The 20,511-nt window shown below is 42.9% G+C and overlaps 1 protein-coding gene across 2 annotated transcripts in view; it reads left to right on the forward strand.

Annotated features, from left to right (window-relative positions):
* The window catches only part of TECTA (tectorin alpha), a 76,216-nt gene extending 58,592 nt beyond the window's left edge, over positions 1–17,624 (forward strand). The window contains exons 17-24 of one of the 2 annotated variants that reach the window (XM_076002593.1): positions 533–643; positions 1,863–2,065; positions 3,042–3,205; positions 3,650–3,898; positions 14,568–14,730; positions 15,787–15,874; positions 16,160–16,276; positions 16,839–17,624. In XM_076002593.1, the coding sequence (XP_075858708.1) occupies positions 533–643; positions 1,863–2,065; positions 3,042–3,205; positions 3,650–3,898; positions 14,568–14,730; positions 15,787–15,874; positions 16,160–16,276; positions 16,839–16,939 (1,196 nt within the window). In that variant the 3' untranslated portion in view covers positions 16,940–17,624. The remainder of the gene's footprint in view (positions 1–532; positions 644–1,862; positions 2,066–3,041; positions 3,206–3,649; positions 3,899–14,567; positions 14,731–15,786; positions 15,875–16,159; positions 16,277–16,838) is intronic. The other variant, XM_076002594.1, reaches the window with a different exon arrangement.
* Positions 17,625–20,511: the final 2,887 nt, after the last annotated feature.

The raw sequence follows: 20,511 nt of genomic DNA on the forward strand, positions 1-20,511 counted from the left end.
GATCTTACTGGCCCTAAAATATTCATTAATGACAAATGTTTATTGTGCACCAGCTATGAGGTGGCTGGATGCTGGGAACATAGAGATAAATGGTTTGGACCCTACTCTTTATATAAATGTCAAGACACAAATGCGAGCAGGTGGAATGCAGCGCAGTAGGCTCAGTGATCGGGTACACCTTGGCAGTTACGAGCTTCTGTGTATTCGATCTTCACCGCTCACCTTCACCGTGACCTTGGGCAAGTTGCACCTGTGAAATGGGGACTATAATAGCTAGCTTGAAGGGTATTTGTGAGGGTCAAAGGAGATAATCCAGCTAAAGCATGAGGCACAGTGCCAGGCCCATAGCAAGCACCCAGGTACCAGCTATTGCCATTATTTTCTGGAAGGTGGCCCTGCCTATCCTACTGCAGCTGCCATCTGACCATTTCTGATTTGGTACAAGTGGCAAGTCCAGAGTGGAACCACACTGCTACCTCGCGTAGGTGTGAAAATCAAGTTGTGCGTGTTTTCTGTGTGTTTTCCTTTTTAGCAGGAGTGGTTGAAGATCCCTGTGTGGGGGCGGACTGTCCCAACAGAACCTGCGAGCTGGGCAACGGCGGGGAGCTCTGCGGCTGCATCGAGCCGCCCCCCTACGGAAACAGTGAGTGACAAGTGCCACCTCCCCACCCAGAAAGGCCCAAAGGAGAAGCCTGGCAGTGCATAGCAAAGCGCCAGGCGAGAACCTTGACGCATCACCCTGTGTAGGTTACAAATCCAAATGGCGAAGCCTTCGGGAGCATTTAAGCAGAACAAGGAAGCACTCCAACCTCTTCAAAGTAGGGGAATGTTCATTTCCTCATAGCTCCATCCTTGTCTTCAGTAAATTATAACACATAAATGTGCACATGAATGGAATTGGCCAGTTCCGTCCGAGGCCACGTTCAACATCAAAGAGGTCCATATTGATCTTTTGGACACACAAGGAATTAAAGTGGTTTGACGCCAATATGAAAGAAATAGGATCAGGGTGCCAGATGCCTTAAGGCTCCTTTAAAGCCAGCTTTATCTAGCCCAGCGCTTTTTGGTCCTTAAGAGACAACTGAAATGTTTGAAGCAAGCCATAAATAACTAGGACTGTAGGTCTTGTTCCTAACTGTAGCTCCCTTCGGGTAGAGATGGCCTCATCCATATCGGCTTGAAGCGGAGCTGCTTTGCCTCCCAGCTCCGCTCCTGTTCTGGAGCCAAGTAACTCAGAGGCATGTGCTAAATTTAACATCATTCAAAAATAAAAGCCTAATTGACTAAAAGGCTCCACAGGAGGGGACAAAGGCTTCACCTAAGCAGATAAAAATGTTTTCCTCTGTTTCTGTAGTGCTTATTAGCTGGTGTTTACATGCACAGAGAAAATGTCAATTGGTGCATCACCATGTCAGAGAGCAAGTTCCTAGTGCTCACCTGGGGATCTCTAGGAGTTCTTCTGAGCTGATTCAGCCAGGGCTTTGAGTGTGGCCTGGCCAGTGCTGCTATCCCTAAGGACACGCTCTGTAGCCAGGCCACAATGGGCCAGATTCTGTACGGAGCTTATAGAAAATAATCTGCCACCAGTGTCAGGGAGGGGTGGTGGGGGGGAGGCCTGGGTTTCTAAAGAAAAGACAAAAAAGACATTTTATTAGCATTTCTATCTTTTAAAAAAGGTTCTGTCTGTGCTTCGAATGAATGCGTAAACTCATTTGGTCTGATCCAAGTGTAATTAGAAATGCTACAGCCTTTGAATTGAGATCATTTGCCTCTTCTAAAGGAGAATGGTGATGAGATGCCTCACCCCCACCCGTGCAGCAAGACTCCCACTGATTTGCCTTTCATAATAACTGTTCCCACAGACTCATATGACATTATTGATGCAGAGGTGACCTGCAAGGCGGCCCAGATGGAAGTGTCCATATCTAAGTGCAAACTCTTCCAGCTCGGCTTCGAGAGGGAGGGCGTGAGGATCAATGACAGGCAGTGCACCGGCATCGAGGGGGAAGATTTTATCTCCTTCCAGATCAACAACACCAAAGGGAATTGTGGAAACATTGTGCAGGTGAGAACACGGGACAGCAAAGGGCACCCGGCAGAGGCAGTGACAGCCCCTAGTGTCTGCACATTTATTGTCCTTAAAGCCAACGTTAGGGTGATCTACTTAAAAACGAGCTCCTTGGAGAACAGCTAAAGGCACGTGCAAAATGAAGGACAGCAAGGGCTTCGTCCTTTGGTGCTAAGCGGTTGACTGAATGGAGAGAGCTCCATCGGTGACGTGTTTCTTTCCTTGGTTTGTGATGCCTGCCGATGTCCTTTGTCCGGCATGGGGACAGAATTGCTGTTACTTTTCTCTCGTTTCTATTGTAAATGCAGCTGGGCTTAGCTATTTTGGGGGGTAAGGGAGTCCCCAACATCATTTAACAGTTGAGTGTTAAAATACGTAATATAAATATATAATATTATATATATAACATAGTGAGGTCCCACCTTCTAGTGTCAGATTATCCAGCATGTAGGTCAGCAAAGCAGCATGCTTCTCTCCTTTCTCCTTCCTGCCTTGTGTCTTTTATTCATAGCTCTATTCATTAACACTTTTTATCAGAAGGTGAAAGGAGAAAAGAGGTGCAACTTACACTTCTTCATTTGGGTCCATGTCTGGTAAAAGATTTGGTGGAGGGAGTTTAACTGAGCATTAAGGAAGAAGATTTCTATTACCTTGCAATGGCAGTATTTCATGCTGTTCCTAGCTTGGTTTCCCACAGGTAACTGGCAGCTGGTTGTAGTTAGAATTCAGTGGTAGATGAAATCACCCTCAGTGGACATTCGAGGTTATCACCCTGAAGGGTGCTCTTGACATCTATTGTAATACTTTTCTTAACCCTAGTAAATGCTGAGGCTAGCACCATACTGATTCATACTGGCCTCTGCATTAGATATGGAATGAAGCCATTTCTCTACTTTCAGGGATATGGATTTGAAATGCAAGCCACATACTCACTCCCAGACTTAATGATTTCTGACCTCCCCTTGCTCTGTAGTCCAATGCCACTCATATCATGTACAAAAACACGCTCTGGATCGAAAGTGCCAACAACACTGGTAACATCATCACCAGGGACCGCACGATCAATGTGGAATTTTCGTGTGCTTATGAGCTGGATATCAAGATCTCCTTGGATTCCGTTGTGAAGCCTATGCTAAGGTAGAGGATCTCCTGGGCTGTGCACGTTGCTTTTTCTTTTCCTTGACAGTTAAGGTTAGCCTAATCAAAATTGCTAGCGTTTGTCTTTGATGTCCTAGGAAAAACATAATTCACATTTCTTGAACCTAAACACTTTAGACCAGCATTGTTCAATACAACTTTCTATGATAACAGAAATGTTCCATCTGTACTATCCAATTCTGTAGCTACATGTGGCCACTGAGCACTTGAAATGTGGCTCAGGGGCTGGGGAAAATGAATTTTTCATTTCATTTAAGTTTAATTTCCCCATGTGGCGAGTGGGTACCATAGCGGATAGCACAGCCTTAGACCTCACTGCCGCATGCTTTGCCTTCCCTCTGCATTTTCAGCTTGAAAAATGGTAGATAACTGAATAAATATAATTGTTTTGGGTTCCCTGCCTCATGATTGTTTCCCTTTTAGTGTCATTAACCTGACAGTTCCAACCCAGGAAGGCAGCTTCACCACCAAGATGGCGCTCTACAAAAATGCCTCCTACAAACACCCGTACCGCCAGGGGGAAGTCGTGTTGACCACCCGAGATGTGCTGTATGTGGGGGTCTTCGTGGTCGGAGCTGACTCCACGCATTTGATCCTAACGCTCAACAAATGCTATGCCACCCCCTCCCGAGACAGCAACGATAAGCTCCGGTACTTCATCATTGAAGGAGGGTGAGTGGCCTCTTACTAGAAAACAGCCTCAGAACCTTTGGTAGGATATTGTCTACATCATTTTCTAGGGAAGGGAATGGGAACTAATATTTGCTGACTACCTACAAGGCCGGCGTTTTGCAAAATCTATGAATTCACCTAATTTTTATAATAACCTGTGGTGTATATATTATAAGCCTTGTTTTACAGACAAGATCAAGAAACTTGCTTAAAATCACACAGCAGTTTAGTAGCAGAGTCCCCAAGTTCACGTGACATTAACTACAAGATGCTTTGTTCTCGATGTGATCAGAGAGGGGGTTTCTGTCTTGCCTACTTTGAACTTCAATTTGAGAGGAATGTGGAATTCTACAAATGAAAGTATGTAATGAGAATAACTAAAGGTTAACACATAGGTTATCTACCAAAATAAAAAAGAAATTAATAAACTCAACAAGTTTCTTTTTACTCGACATTATGTGCCCATCGCCTAGTATATTTCCTCAAATATAGGTGGTTACACAACAAGATTTATTGAATGAAAGAACGAATGAATGGGAAGAAAAGACTAAAGACTAACTACAATAAGAATAATTATCTTTACTTTTTAAAAACATTTACTGATTATGTCAGGCCATTTACACATATTTTATTTTAAAATAATTCATTTTTAAGAGCTTTATTGTATATATAATTTACGTACAATAAAATGTACTAGCTTTAAGTGTAAAATTTAATGATTTTTAGTAAATTTTCAGAGGAGTGCAAACATCATCATAATCTAATCTTAGAACATTCACATCACCCTAACACAATAATTCCTTTCTCTATTTGAATTTCTTTTTAAGAATGTTTATTGATAATTTTTATTGATACATAATTTTATTTATACATATTTATTAGGTACATGTGATATTTTGATAAATACATAAAATGTGTAATGATGAAATTATGGTATTTAGGATATGCATCCCTTTGAATATTAATCATTTCATTGTGCTGGAAACAATTCAAATCTCTTCCAGCTATTTTGAAATATACAGTAAATTGTTATTAAATATAGTCAGTCACCCTACTGTGCCATTGAACACTAGATCTTGTTTCTTCTATCTAATTGTATGTTTGTACCCATTAACCAACCTCTCTTCATTTCTTCCCACATACCCTTCCCAGCCTCTGGTGACCATCATTCTACTGTCTACCTCCATGAGCTCACCTTTTTTAGCTCCTACATATGAGTGAGAACATGAGATAATGTCTTTCTTTGCCTGGCTTATTTCACTTGACATAATGATCTCTACTTCCGTCAATGTTGCTGCACATGACAGCATTTTATCCTTTTTCAGGGCTGAATAGTATTCCATTGTGTATACGTATCACATTTCCTTTACCCATTCATCCACTGACAGGTGGATTCCATATCTTGGCTATTGTTAATAGTGCTTCTGTAAACATGGGAGTGTAAGTATCCCTTTGATATATTGATTTCCCTTTATTTGGATAAACACCCAGTTGTGGGATTGCTGGATCATGTTGTAGTTCTATTTTTAGTTTTTTGAGAAAGCGCCAAACTGCTTTCCAAAATGGCTATACTGATTTACATTCCCACCAGCAGTGTATAAGAGTTCCCTTTTCCCTACATCCTTGCCAGCATTTGTTATATTTTAACTTTTTCATAATAGCCATTCTAACTGGGGTAAGATGATATCTCATTGTGGTTTTGATTTGCATTTTCTTAATGATTCGTGATATTGAGCATTTTTCATATACCCATTGACCATTTATATGTCTTCTTTTGAGAAATATCTACTCAGTTCCTTTGCCCATGTTTTAATGGGATTATTTATGTGTGGGGGGTTTCTTGTCTACTCCAGACATTAGTCCCTTGTCAGATGAATAGTTTACAAATATACTTTTGCATTCTACAGGTTGTCTCTTCACTCTTTTTATGGTTTCCTTTGCTGTGCAGAAAGTTTTTAGTTTAATATAGTCCTATTTGTTTATTTTTGTTTTCATTGCCTGTGCTTTTGAAGTCTTAGCCACAAAATGTTTGCTAGGCTAATGTCCTGAACCATTTCCCCTACATTTTCTTTTACAAGTTTTTAATACCTGGGTCTTACATGTAAAATTTTAAACTATTTTGAGTTGATTTTAGTACATGGTGAGAGATAGGGGTCTAGTTTCATTCTTCTGCACATAGACATCTAGTTTTCTCAGTACCATTTATTGAATAGGGTGTCCTTTCCCCAATGTATGTTCTTGGTGCCTGTGTTGAAAATCACTTAGCTATAAAAATGTGAATTTATTTCTGGAATCTGTATTCAGTTCCATTGGTATGTGTGTCTGTGTTTACATCAGTACCATTGCAGTTTGGGTTAGTATGTCTTTGTAATATATTTTGAGTATACTACTCAGGTAGTATGGTACCTCCAGCTTTGTTCTTTATGCTTAGTATTGCTTTGGGCTATTCATGATCTTTTGTGGTTCCATATGAATTTTAGGATGTTTTTTCTATTTCTGTGAAGATATTGTTGGTATTTTAATAGGGATTGCATTGAATATGTAGATTGCATTGTGTAGTGTGGTCATTTTAACAATATCAGTTCTTCTGACTCCTGAGCGTCAGATGTCTTTCCACTGGTTTGTGTTCAATTTCTTTCATCAGTGTTTTATAGTTTTCCTTGTAGAGGACTTTCACATTCTTTGTTGAATTTATTCCTGGGTATTTTTTTAGTAGCTATTGTAAATGGGATTGGTTTCTTGATTTCTTTTCTAGTGAATTCATTATTGATGTGTAGAAATGCTACTGATTTCTGAATGTTGATTTTCTATCCTGGAACTTTACTGAATTCACTTATCAGTTCTAAGAGGTTTGGGTGGAGATTTTAGGTTTTTCTATTTGTAAGATCATGTCTTCTGTGAAGAGGGACAATTTGACTTCCTGTTCTCCAATTTGGATGCCTTTTATTTCTTTTTCTTGCCTGATTGCTCTGGCTAGGACTTCCAGTAGTATGTTATGAAAGAGTGGTAAAAGTGGGCATCTTTGTCTTGATCTAATTCTTAGAGGAAAGGCTTTCAGTTTTCCCTCATTCAGTATGAAGTCAGCTGTGAGTGAGCACATACAGCCTTTATTATGTTGAGGTTTGTTCCTTCAGTGCCTAATTTCTTGAGAATTTTTATCACAAAGAGATGTTGACTTTTATCAAATGCTTTTTCTACATCCATTGAGATGATCATATGAGTTTTGACCTTCATTTTATTGATGTGATGTATCCCATTTATTGATGTACATATGTTGAACTACACTTGCATCCCTCATATAAATCCCACTTATTCATGATGTATTATCATTTTAATGTGTTGTTGGACTCAGTTTGCTAGTATTTTGTTGAGGATTTTTTCATCTGTGTTCATCAGGGATATTGGCCTATAGTTTTGCTTTTTTTTTGTTGTGTGTTTGTTTGGTTTTGGTATTAGGGTAATGCTGGGATCCTAGAATGAGTTAGGAAGAATTCTCTCCTCTTCAATTTTTTGCAATAATTTGAGAAGAATTGGTGTTAGTTCTTCTTTATAAGTTTGGTAAAATTCAGTAGTAAAGCCATCCAGTCCTAGACTTTTCTTTGTTGGGAAACGTTTTATTACTGATTCTGTCTTGTTATTCATTATTGGTCTGTTCAGGTTTTCTATTTCTTCCTGGTCCAATCTTAGCAGATTGTATGTGTCCAGGAATTTATCCTTTTTTTTTTTTTTTTTTTAGGTTTTCTAGTTTATTAGCATATAGTTGTTCATAACAATCTCTAATAATCCTTTGTATTTCTGTAGTGTCCACTGTAATATTTCCTTTTTAGTTTCTGATTTTATTTATTTGGGCCTTCTTTCTTTTTCTTGGTTAGTCTAGCTAGCACATTATCAAATTTTTTATTCCCAAAAACCAATTGTTCATTTTGTTGATCTTTTGTTTTTGTTTTAAGCCTCTATTTTATTTAATTTTTCTTTGATCTTTATTATTTCTTTCTTTCCACCAAATTTGGATTTGTTTTGTTTTTGCTTTTCTACTTCCTTGAGGTGCATCATTAGGTTATTTGAAATCTTTCTACTTTTTCGATGTAGGTGTTTATTACTATAAACGTCCCTTTTAGCACTTCTTTTGCTGTATCCCATAGGTTTTGGTATGTTGTTTCTATTTTCATTTGTTTTAGGAAATGTTTTTATTTCCTCCTTAATATCTTCTTTGACCCAGTGATAGTTCAGGAGCATGTTGCTTAATTTCCATCTATTTGTACACTTTCCAAAGTTCCTCTTGTTATTAGTATTTAGTTTTCTTCCACTGTGCTCTAAGAAAATACTTGATATGATTACAATTTTTAAAAATTTGTTTTAAAAAAAATTTGGCCACATGACCTAACATGTGGTCTGTCTTAGAGAATGTTCTATATGCTAATGAGAAGAATGTGTATTCTGCGGCTGTTGGATAAAATGTTCTGTAGGTCCATTGGGTCTAAAGTGCAATTTAAACCCAGTGTTTCTTTGTTGATTTTCTGTCTAGATGATGTGTCCAGTGCTGAGATTGGGGTATTGAAATGCCCAACTATTATTGTATTGGTGTCTATCTCTCCTTTTGGATCCAGTGATATTTACTTTATATATCTTGATGCTCCAGTTTTGGGTGCATACATATTTAGAATTGTTAAATCCTCTTGCTAACTTGATCTCTTTGTCATTATATAATGACCTTCTTTGTCTCTTTTTACAGTTTTTGACTTAAAGTCTACTTTATCTGATATAAATACAGCTATTCTTCCTTGCTTTTGGTTTTCGTTTGTGTGGGATATCTTTTTCTATCCTTTCACTTGCAGTCTGTATGTGTCTGTACTGGTCAAGTGAGTTTCTTATAGGCAGCCTATAGTTAGGTCATGTTTTTTTTTTTGATTCATTTAGCCAGTCTATATGTTTTAAGTGGAGACTTTTATCTGTTTACATTCAAGGTTATTATTGATAGGTGATGACTTATTGCCATCATTTTGTTAATTGTTTCCTGGTTATTCTGTATATCCTTTGTTCATTTCTTCCTTTCCTATTGCGTATCATTGCCGTTTGGTGGTTTCCTATAGCAGTAACATTTGACTCCTTTTTCTTTCTCATTTGTGTGTCTGTTCTACCATTGGGTTTTATACTTTCATGTGTTTTCATGATGGTAGATATTCTTTTGCTTCTAGATGTGAGCATTTCTTTTAGGGTTTTCCTAATGATCATGAATTCCCTCAGTTTTTGCTTGTCTGGGAAATTCTTATTTCTCCTTCATTTTTTAAGAATATCTGTGCTGACTATAGTATTATTGGTTAGCAGGTTTTGTTCTTTCAGCACTTTGATTATATCATCCCATTCTCTTCTGGCCTTTGGCCTGTAAGGTTTCTGCTGAGAAATCTGTTGGAAGTCTGAGGGGGATTCCTTTATATGATTTGACATTTTTCTCTTGCCATTTTTAGAATTATCTATTTGTCCTGGACTTTTGACAATTTGACTATAATATGCCTTGGAGAAGACCTTTGGGTTGAATCTTTTTGGGATCTTTGAGCTTCCTGTATCTGGATGTCTATATCTCTTGCAAGACTTGGGATGTTTTCAGTTATTATTTTATTAAATTGGTTTGCTATGCCTTTTGCTATCTCTTCTCCTTTTGGAAATTCCCAAATTCAAATATCTGGTCACTTTATGTTATTTTGTATTTTACATAGGCCTTCTCTTTTCTTTTCTTTTCTTTTCTTTCTTTCCTTCTTTCTTTCTTTTTTGTCAGAATGGATTATTTCAAAAGAGCTGAATTCAACTTCAGATGTTCCTTCTTCTGCTATTTTTGGAGCTCTCAATTATATTTTTTCTTTTATTTATTGAATTATTCAGTTCTAGGATTTCTGTTTGGTTCTTTTTTTTTTTTAACATATCTGGCTCTTTGTTGAATTTCTCATCAGATCATAAATTGTTTTCCTTATTTTTTTTGTATTATTTATCTGTGTTCTCTTGAATCTTACTGAGCTTCTTTAATATCATTATTTTGATTTTTTTTCAGGCATTTTATAGATTTCTTTTCTGTTGAAATTTGTTGCTGGAGAATTATTGTGTTCCTTAGAAGGCGTCACGTTTCCTTGCCTTTTCATGTTTCATGTGTGTTTACATTGATATCTGGGCATCTAATGTAATAGTCACTTTTTCTAATTTTATGGATTGGCTTTCACAGGGGAAGACTTTTTCCTATAGATATATCTATAGTGTTGGTTGAGTAGGGTGCTTTGGCTTTGATTCCAGGTGGGCACAGTATTGTAGTCTCCATATTATTTTTTCAGTTGTAATCAGCCTCAGTGGTTCTGTGAGTGCCTCAGTGGCTTAGGCTGCAGTTTTTAGTTGACACTGTGGTGAAGCTTTGCTGGGGATGGGATGCCAGATGGGCTTGTCCTTGGACACCAGTGCTTGTGGTGGCAGGTCACACATGCTGGTCCTTGGGTGCCTGGTAGCATTTGCAGGTACTATTGGTGGCAGGTCTGGCTGGGCTGATCCTTGGGCCTCCAGCTGGCTTTGCTAGGGTGCTGGCAGTGGCAATGATAGGCCAGGTGGGTGGGTGGGGGTCCTCAGATCCCTGGGAAGTTTGCATAGTGTTAATGATGGCGTTAGCAGCATCAGGCCAGCTCGTGAGCCCCCAAACAGCACATGCAGGTGCCAGCAGTGGTGATGACAGGCTGGGTGGGCCAGTCCTCAGGCCCCTAGGTGGTGGGTATGGGTAGTTGCCAGTGATGGTAGCAGGTTGAGCAGGTCTGTTTTCAGGCTCCTAGAAGATGTGCATGGTCACTAGTAGTGGCAGGCATGGCAGACAATTCCGTAGGCCCCTGGATGACATGCATGGGCCCTGGTAGTGGCAGGTTGGGCAGGTCTGTCCTCAGGTGCCCAAATGGTGCACAGGGGCACAGGCTATAGAAGGCAGGGCAGGCCAGGTGACAGGTGGTGTGGGTCAATTCCCAGGCCCCTGGATGACGTGTGTGGCAGCAGCAGGCAGGGTAGACCTCTCCTCAGGCCCCAGGATGGCACCTGGGTGGGCTGGTACCTAGGCCCCCTGAAGGCACATGCAAGTGTGTGGTGGATAGGGTTGCTGTCAGTGGCAGTGGCCCCAGGCCAGTGGTTCTCAGGCTCTGGAGAGCATGTGCTTCATCTCCCTTTTTCCCGGGGGCAGCCTCCCCAGTGCACTGCATTTCCCATTCCCCAGGATGTGGGACACTGCGTGGGCGAGAGTACTGGAGACCTGGCCACACTTCTGGGTCCAACTGGTGTCTTCACACTGCAGCTCTCTGGTGGGATGTGGGGGAATGTTAACAAGGCTCTGGGGATGGGAGATGCCAGGGCTGCTGGGCCCCAGGACAACATGTAGTCTGGTGGAGACTGGGCTGTCAACAGGACACCATGCTGCAGCTGCTCGGGTCTCAGGGGGTGCGTGGGATCCAGTGAAAACTCTCTCTATGCAGCAATGCCATCATGTGGATCCAGGCAGCTCCGTACACTCACCTAAGGGCCTGCAAGGGTGTAGGGGGCTCTCCCATGGCGAGGATTGCAGGAATTCATGGTGGAAACATGGCCTGCTGGGGACCCACTGCTTACCTTTTCTGCACACTGGGGAGTGTCTACTGGCTCCAAGCTGATCCCAGCTGGGCCAGCTGCTTCATTTCCTTCTCCTTCTTTGCCTCCAAAGGTTCACTCTCTGCTGAATTCCAGTGTTTTGTCTTAGATGCTCTATTCAGCTTGTGATTATCTGCTCACTGTTTTGGTCCTTCTCTATGGAGGAGATGCGTGCTGAGCGCCTCTAGTCAGTCGTCTTGGAGCCTAGAAAATTTCTTACAGTAGGTGACTGTATTAATCATGATTCATCTTATTATAAGTGGTAGAGACCAATTCAAGCTAGCTTGTACAAAAAACAAGGCATTTAGTGGTTACAAAAGCAAATCATAATTGGGAGGCAAGATGGCTGACTAGAGACATTGCTTGCCCAGTGTTGTGGAGGGAAGGAGGAGCACCAGATAACGGAGAGGGGGGAACAGGCACAGCACAAGTGTAATTCAGAGGAGGAGGTGCCAGAGCCTGCCAGGGACCTCACGGTGGGAAATTGTGGAGTGGAGCAGGAAACAGAAAAAGAGAAGAGATCGGTGAGGATCAAAACCAGAAAAGCTTAGAGCCCAGTGAAGGGGTGAGGGGGGATTCTGTCTCCCTTCCCAACACACCTTTGGTAATCAGCAGGCTACTGATTTGCTTGGAAGCTCGCCCACTTTTGCAAGCCCAGGTGCTGCTGCAACCACCAAATTGTGTGGAGACCTGGCGTGATCCCGGAGCTTGGACGTTCTGTGCAGGCTTCCTCCCGGGGGAGGGAGACCGAAGGAGCCGGGGTTCCCTTGGGGAAGAGGGGTGTGCTTCTGGGAAGGTGGACAATAGACAACTGCTATTTTGCAGGTGAAACAGGCTTAGGTTAGGCACCGAGCCCACCCTAGGCCGCCCAACTCTCAAGGAGCAGAGAAGGAATCCTTTTAGGTGTCAGGACACCCTGCTCCCTGACTGACCAGGCGTGGTGCGTGGCATGCGTTGCTGATGTACACTGTGGCGTATTCAGCAAAGACATTTGTCTTTCTGAATTGATGCCTCTCCTCCTTAGAGCCAAAGGGAGGGTCCTGGTGACCACTTGGTGTCTTGCAGGCCTAGCCTCGTGGGTTAACGTCACCATCCTCCTTTTTTTTCATGTTTCTTTCCTCCCCTTATCACATTCCTTTCCCAACATAAAAGGGCTCAGATCTGAGCACTCTGCAAATGCACTCCCCGATTACAGGCCTTGCGTCTCCTTTGAAGGACACGGCAGCATTTAGCATTTTAAAAATAGTATTTAATAGGTTTGACCCAGAGAGGGAGAAAGAGCCAGTGAGCATGTTAATAAATCTCAGCTTACCCCAGGGTCTGTCTGAATAAAGGCCTTCAAATTAAACTGTTGTTGGGTGGGAAGCGATTTCATCACGTGGGAGAATTTGAATCCATCAGTCCTCCTGACTTTTCTTGGAGGGATGCGATTTTTTTTTTCTCCCAGTGAACAACGCTTAGTGAATGAGCAGCAAAATGGGTCCACTAGGGTATTTTGGGGGTCACTTGTTCCTCCCTACCTGTGCGGAGGGCAGAGACAGCACCAGCTTCCACCGGTGGCTCAGAAGTTGGGGGGCACACAGGCCAGTTCTGTCACCTACATGTGCCTAGACGGAGGGAAGACAAGTGTTCCTTTGTTAATGGACTGAGGATTCTAGTGCCTGGCTTGGCTCACTTTCAGGGAGGCACCTGGGCAGCCGTCCTGCCCACCGAGACCTCACCCTCAAGTCTTGCCCCTGGGAGACGGTGGGTGGTCTGGTTAAGAGGGAAGGTCTGCGTGAGGGTAGAGAGCTGCTGCCACTCTAGAATCCTTGAAAACAAGTTGGATTATCCAAACAAATAGCAGTGAAAAGGAAAAGTATGGCATGTAAGTTTTTGTGTCAAAGCATCGAAGAGACTATTGCCTTGAAAAACAACTTGCATTTTGCCTAGCAGACTAATCACAAAACTTAATAGGTGTTGGAATGCTGAAGGATAACTTCAATTTTTAATTTTCCTTATCGCAAAGCTACCTAATCCTGTGGGCTAGAGAAAGAAAACATGAGAAAAAGAGTCACCCTTTGTATCTTTATTGTTTTAAATAGCTTATTGGCTCCTATGGGGCATCCTTGGCCATGGCAGCACAATTCATTCATTCATTCATTCATTCACTTGCCCAACAAAGATTTTCAAACACCTACTACATGCCTCACACAGGGAGGGAAATACAACTTGGTTCCTACACTCAAGGAGCTCAGCAAGGTGCTGTTGACAATTCCAGGAAAGGCTACCTGTGCCCGCCTAGCCTGGGCATAATGAGGGGATTATTGGTAGTGTAGAAAGAGCAGGAGTTAGGCATGGGAAGAAGAGCAGAAAGAACTTCCAGGGGGGAGAAACACTGCATGAAAAGACACTGGAGTGTAACAGACTACGATGCGTTTGGGGAACTCTAAGTAGCTTAAGCAAGCTATCTGTGCCCAGGGGACGTCTTGGCTGTGACTGCCTGTTGGCTCGATACACAAGAAGGAAGGGAGTTGAGAAAAGAGGCGGTCAGCTACATCAAAACAGTCTGCAGCTCATCCTTGACGGCTCTTCCTTCCCTTCCAGCTCCTACCTATTTTAACGTGTGGGAAGATTTCCCAGTAGGGTTGGAGTCAGGGGCCCCTGCCAACATAGATAATTAACTGAAGAAAGTACAGGGAAGAACTAATCTTGTGTTCATTAAATTGATATCAGTAAAACACAGCACCGTGAGGGGGCGGAACGAGACACAAGCGTGGGGAGACAGAGTGTGGTCCCGACAGGCATGTGGTTTAGTCGCAGTTAGGGCACTAATTCAAGGTGGTATCTGATGTTTCAAAACAAGCTATGAAAATACGAGGGAGTGATAATAAATGGCAAACCCGAGCCGTCCAGAGGTCACTTTCAAATGTAAAAGCGTTTTTACCGTTTACGACGGTTTTAGGTGAAATGTGAAGTTTTGAAATGAAGGTGAGGATTAAAAGGGTAAGAGGGAGAGACGCGAAGCCAAGATCCCATTATGTTTTCCGAGTAGGTGTCAGAACATCAAGGACAACACCATCGGCATCGAGGAGAACGGGGTCTCCCTAACCTGTCGCTTTCATGTCACCGTCTTCAAATTCATCGGGGATTACGATGAAGTTCACCTTCACTGTGCGGTGTCACTCTGCGACTCAGAAAAGTACTCCTGTAAAATCGTAAGTGCGAGGGTCACGGTGAAATGCTTGGGCTGACTGCTCACTGCCCCAGAGAGCCAGCACAGGGACCGCAAATGCCAGCTAGCTGAGCGGGAATCGCCCGCAGACGCTGAGGAGCGGACAGTCATCTTTGGTGGAACAATAAGAGGGAGAACACGTGGGAGGATGTTTGCTCACTCCTCTAGCTCTGAAATGCCAACTGCTCCTTGGCTTACCACCAGACCAGGGTTTCTCAAACCTTGACATTATTGGCATGTTGAACCAGATCGTTCTTCGCTGTGAGGGCTGTTCTGTGCACGGCAGCATCCCTGGCCTCCACGCGCTAGATGCCAGTGGCACACTCTCCCCAGTTGCAGCACCCGAAAGTGTCTCCAAACATTGCCAGCTGGCCTGGTTGAGAGCCCCCACCCTGGAGTCTCAGGGAGCACAGTGAGCCAGGCAGCCTGAATCTGGCGACCCCTGGGCCAAGCTCCGCTGCACTATAGAACCGAACTCCTGGGGTCAGGACACAGCTCAGCCAAGGTGTGCTCCAGCCATCCCATCTACACCAGGCCCTGAGGCTCTGGAGGGGCCGCTGGGAGGAGGTGACAAACCCATCATCTCTTCATACCAGGCTTCCATCCCCACCACCTATAGCTAAGAGTTATAGAGTTGTCCTTAAGAGTTGACTGTCCTGGTATCCGGCCCCTAACCTTTAACATTCCGGCGTTAAGCTTACCCCACGTTTGCAGAATCAAGATGTGAATTATGGTCAGAGCTACATACAGACGCTGCTGCATCCGTTAGTGTCTGATGAGACATAGCAGTCGTCATGCCCGGACAGGGAGCCTCTTTGACTCTAACTCCAGTGTGGAGAGTATATTTAATTCTGTTTGACATAAAGGCTGGGGTCCCAGTGGGCTCAGTGATCAAGAATGCATTGGTTCTAATTAATCTAAGCAGCGGTAGTGCTTGAGGCCACAGCCACCGCCTCTTGCAGGGGTGGGGATGTGATGAAGAATAAGTTATCAGCTTAATTGTGTGAAATTTTCCCCCTGGTGTTCTTCTGTCTTGCAGACTTGCCCACAGAATTCCAGGACTGCCACAGGTTACACAAAAGAACCTAAAGAACAGATCATTTCAGTGGGACCTATTAGGAGAAAAAGTATGTATGTTTCCTAAAACACACTATAAATTATTAAAACGATGGGATTGGAAGGCCCAGATGTGCTCCACCTGTGACGTGGGCCCGGCAGACGGGGACGCTGGTGGTGGGGACGCCGGTTGGAGAGGACCGCCTGCCTCCTTGAAGAGAGCTTCTCGTTGACTTTAAAAAGACTCTATGGCATTGGGGCTGTTTCTTGTCTTCTTCCCTCGTTAAAGCCTTGCCCTGAGACACCAGGTGAAGGGTTGAACTGTGCAGTTAATGTGCCCCACTGCTCTTTTGCAGGGCTGGACTGGTGTGAGGACAACGGCGGGTGTGAGCAGATTTGCACGAGCCGGGTGGACGGGCCCCTGTGCAGCTGCGTGACAGGGACCCTGCAGGCGGACGGCAAGAGCTGCCGAGGTAGACGCGCCTCCGCTTCGGGGCGGGCAGCAGGGTCTGTTCTCTGGGAAGGGGAAATTCAGGTTCAAAGCGCACGCAGTCAGCAACTTAACCATGAAAATTCCAGAAATGAAGAAGGGAAAGATGAAGGAAAGGCCCATGGAATTATAGTGCCTCTTCTTTTCTTTTTTATATTTTTTTGGTAACATTTTGGTCCCTGCTGTTTCATCTAAAGATAATTAAAAAAAAAAAAAAAAAACTATCCAACCATTTAAGGGCAATATATTGACCCTACATCTGCCTGCCACGTCTACTTGGGCTAGAGCTGGGGTTGGGATGTTTGCTCCAGCAAACAAGAAAACTTTAGCACATGGTTTCCCCAATGCCCTGCGAGGTCAGCGGGACTCTCCTAAAGATTGGGTCGATTCTGCCACTTTCCTGCCTTAGTCAGGGCCATTCGGAGAAAGTGGGTTCTTGGCAGTGAAATTTCCTTTATTTAGTCGAGTACTGCAAAGATGTCTGATCCCCAGCAAACAGGCATTTTAGCTCCCATAGGACTTACTATGTTCCTCTCTGTTCACAGCCTCCAATTCTTCAATTGAGCTGCAAGTCTGGATGCTTCTTCTCATCATAACCCAGATTTCATTATGGCATTTTGTCTATAAATCAGGCACAACCTCATAATTAACTCAAGGTTGCTATATAAAGTACTGTAATTTACTTACTTCAACTCCCTGTAGGATAAAAAGTGTGTGCCCTTAAGTCAAAACCTATTCGAAAGTGTCCAGCATCTCAAAGTGATGCCACCTGCCTCCAACGGCCAGAGGTCCGGAAACGAGTGACATTCCAAGCTCCTCCTCCACAGTACGCAACGGGGCTTCTAGAAGCCAGCTGTGGAACGCATGTGTCTTGCCCAAATTTCCCAAACAGTTGCCATTAGAACCTTTGGTTCACACAAAAAGCCAGGAAAGGAAAAATATTCTGGTCAGAGAAGTCTGACCGGAGATCTGACCAGAGGACTCTTGTCAAGCCAGCGCTGTTTCTGGATCACAGCTTTTACAGAGCGAGGCCTGTTGGAACAATTTTGAAGTGATGACTGGAAGGAGTGACTCCCTCTAAGGAACCTTTCTGATGTTTGCAAGCGTCTGACCCAAGATATGCATGTGTTGCCCCCTTCTGTTTATGATAAGTCCCTTCCCCACGCACTGTGTCCTTCAACCTTGCCATGCCAGCCTTGGCCACTGGGGATATTGTGGACCTGGGCGGCCCCATCCTGCCTCCTCAAACCCAGTCCTTCTCTTTTTACAAATCAACCAAATCATTTTTAATGTGTTTTATCCTTAAATAAACTTGTGTTCAAGTATTTTCATTGCTTGGTGGCTGGAATCATTCTTAAGGATGTCAAGCTTTGTACACTAAATAGCATGCTATGATGGAAAAATAAGAAGTAGCACAGCAATTGGGCCAGGTGGGCACTCAGGCTGGCCAGAGCGTCGATGTGCTGTTATATTGCCATCCCTGTGTGCGTACAGAGTGTTAGCAGAGCACTGAGGTGCTGTGTACAAGAGGACACACCGAGTCCTCTTTTGTAAGTGGTATACAAACACACATTTGCTATAATTAACTACCAAACAGAGGGCCTGCTAAATATATCCCTGGAGTGCCTCTCTTTTTAAGGTCAAGAACCAAATAAAACCCACTTCAAGTTTATTTTGAAGTTGTCTCGGATTTAAGCTGATAGCATTTTTGCATTTTTCTGGGAACTCCGAAAAGCTGAGCAGAAATACTTAGCGTCCATGAGCGTGGGTGTGGGTGTGTTGTCCCACAGGTGAAAGGGGCCAGCATTGTGCTGTCACTGGTCTGAAGAAGTGGGGTGTAGCTGAGTCTACCCTAAGCTGCTCTGTCCTTCCGGTCCGCAGGGAATCACATGCTAGCTTTTCCCAGCAGCCACACACACTATGCAGCTAAGATGACAACTAGTATTGGTGGGAGAAAATACGTGTCTACTTCTGCCTGGACATCTTAAGATCTTTTGGGGAAATGCTGAGCATTGAGATGCATCACGGAATCGAGCCATCTGTTTTAGTTGAGACACAATACTTCATGCTCACCACGATAGAAACTGATGTCATGTGCGTGTTTTTTGTTTGCCGGAAAACCTCAGCCCCACACTCCAAGATCAGAAGGTTCCGATGAGCTCATGTGCCATTTCCACTCTCACCGTTGGAGGTTTAGTTTTCAAAATCAAACAGGTTGAGTTGAACACAATGATGTCTCATTTGTTGTTTTACTTGAGTTTCTCAGGTGAATTTTAGCTAAAAACATACCAAGGGGAAAAGAGATGTCACTTCTTTGATAACTCCTCTTCATTGATTCACATATCAAAGTCATTAGGAATTACTCAATTCAAAACTACAGGTGTTTTTTTTTTTTTCTTTTTTTAGCTTTTTAATTAAATCCCTTCTTGTCACACTTTTATTCTTGGCCTTTGGTTTTCTCACTTGGTTGGTATCCCTCCCTTGTCTTTCATCAGGATAAGCCAGGTGGTGATGCCATCACAGAAAACCCCAGAATCTCGGTGGCTCAAGCAACAGAAGTTTCTTTTTTGTTCGCACAAGCCGACTCTGCTCCTCACTGTCATCCTGGAATGGAGGTTGATACGGGTTTTATTATCTTTTGATGCTGCCAGCTCAACATGTGGCTTCAAGGTTCACTCGGCTAGGGGAGAGAACACGGAGAATCACGCCCCAGATCTTCCATGCTTCTGCCCAGAAGTGACACATATCTATTCTGTTCCCATTTCATTGCCCAGTGCAAGTCACATGGCTGTAACTAACTTTCAGAGATGAGGAAGTGCAAACTTCCCCTGTGCTTTGAAGGGAGAAGAACTGGAAGTCAGTGGGGATGGGATGGCTCTCACATTGTCTTTGTGTCAATCACTTCTATCTAGATTAAAGGCAAATGCTTCTGCAGAGCTAAAAACTAGTTTACTTCTGGAAGGCACCCTGACTTCTACTAATTCTCTGCTTCAAACCCAAATCATTCAATACCTCAATACCTAAATTTTCCTAGCTGTAAAATGCAAACACGAAGATTTTTTCCAAATATTCTTATGTTACAAATGACACTAGACAAATGAAAGCCATCTGATGGTATATATTAAGATAACTCCAAAGCATTGCCTTTCCTTGCTGCTCAGAAAGATTTGTCTCAGGGTGGGGAGGGGGGAAAGCACATACTTAGCAAAGGTTAAAAAGGAAGTTATTTGGGAATGTTGTTGACTTGGTATTTGTCTGATATCAAAAGAAACATAACCTTGCGGGCTGACATTTATGATATTTGGGAATTCTATAATCAGTTTCTTAACCAGTAGTAGGTATGTGCTGTACTCAAAATCTAGCGACAAAACTCAAGAGCACTAATTGTTTAACATTGTCTAATATTATAGCTATTTTTAGAACCATTTGACATTTAGCAAGAGCTTGAAATCTAATAAAATTTCTTTCAACCAAAGGAATTAAGTAATTATCAAAAGGAGACAATCACGTAGGGCCAGGGTAATAAAGAATTAGTTCTTTACTAATTCTGAATTAATTAAGCATCTAGCCCAGCCTGAACCTCCCAGCCTCTCTCCCGAAACTCAGGGCATTTCTAGAGCTTGTATTTCATCGCAATTGGTCCTGTCTCGGAGAACACGCTGGTATTTTTTAGTGCCCCGCTGCACTGACATCTGCGGCACAACCCAGTGAAAAAGAAAATCAAACAGCACCCTCTAGTGTCTGCTTTCTATTTTTGCACGAAACCCATGTATGTATTGAACCACCCCAATCAAATTATGATTCCCACCCCCCACCCCATCGCCACCTTGAAACCTTAGATGCAGAACATTACCAGAATATAGCTTTAGAAAACACATCAAATGCCAAGGACATTTTCTGGAGAACAGTATGAGATTTATTTTTATGCATACAGCAAACATCACTCCAGGAAATACCAGCTCTTGGCATCCCATGCAAATTTTGCCCTTAATATCTACTTCTATAACAGGTTGACAAAAATAGCTGTCAAGAAAAATTAAGTATCTCTTTTAAATGTTGAGAAATAAACAATTCGATCAAGAAAAGCCCATGAAATATTTAGCGGTCTTTTTTCTCCCCCAGCAGAATGTGAAATGCTTTCATATGCATCTACAGCACAGCAGCAATAACTCTGGTCTGACTAATGGAAGGCTCTGTTTGTGATGGTTTAATTATGTT

This window comes from Microcebus murinus, chromosome 4, assembly GCF_040939455.1.
Source record: "Microcebus murinus isolate Inina chromosome 4, M.murinus_Inina_mat1.0, whole genome shotgun sequence".
In the NCBI taxonomy this organism is placed as follows: domain Eukaryota; kingdom Metazoa; phylum Chordata; class Mammalia; order Primates; family Cheirogaleidae; genus Microcebus; species Microcebus murinus.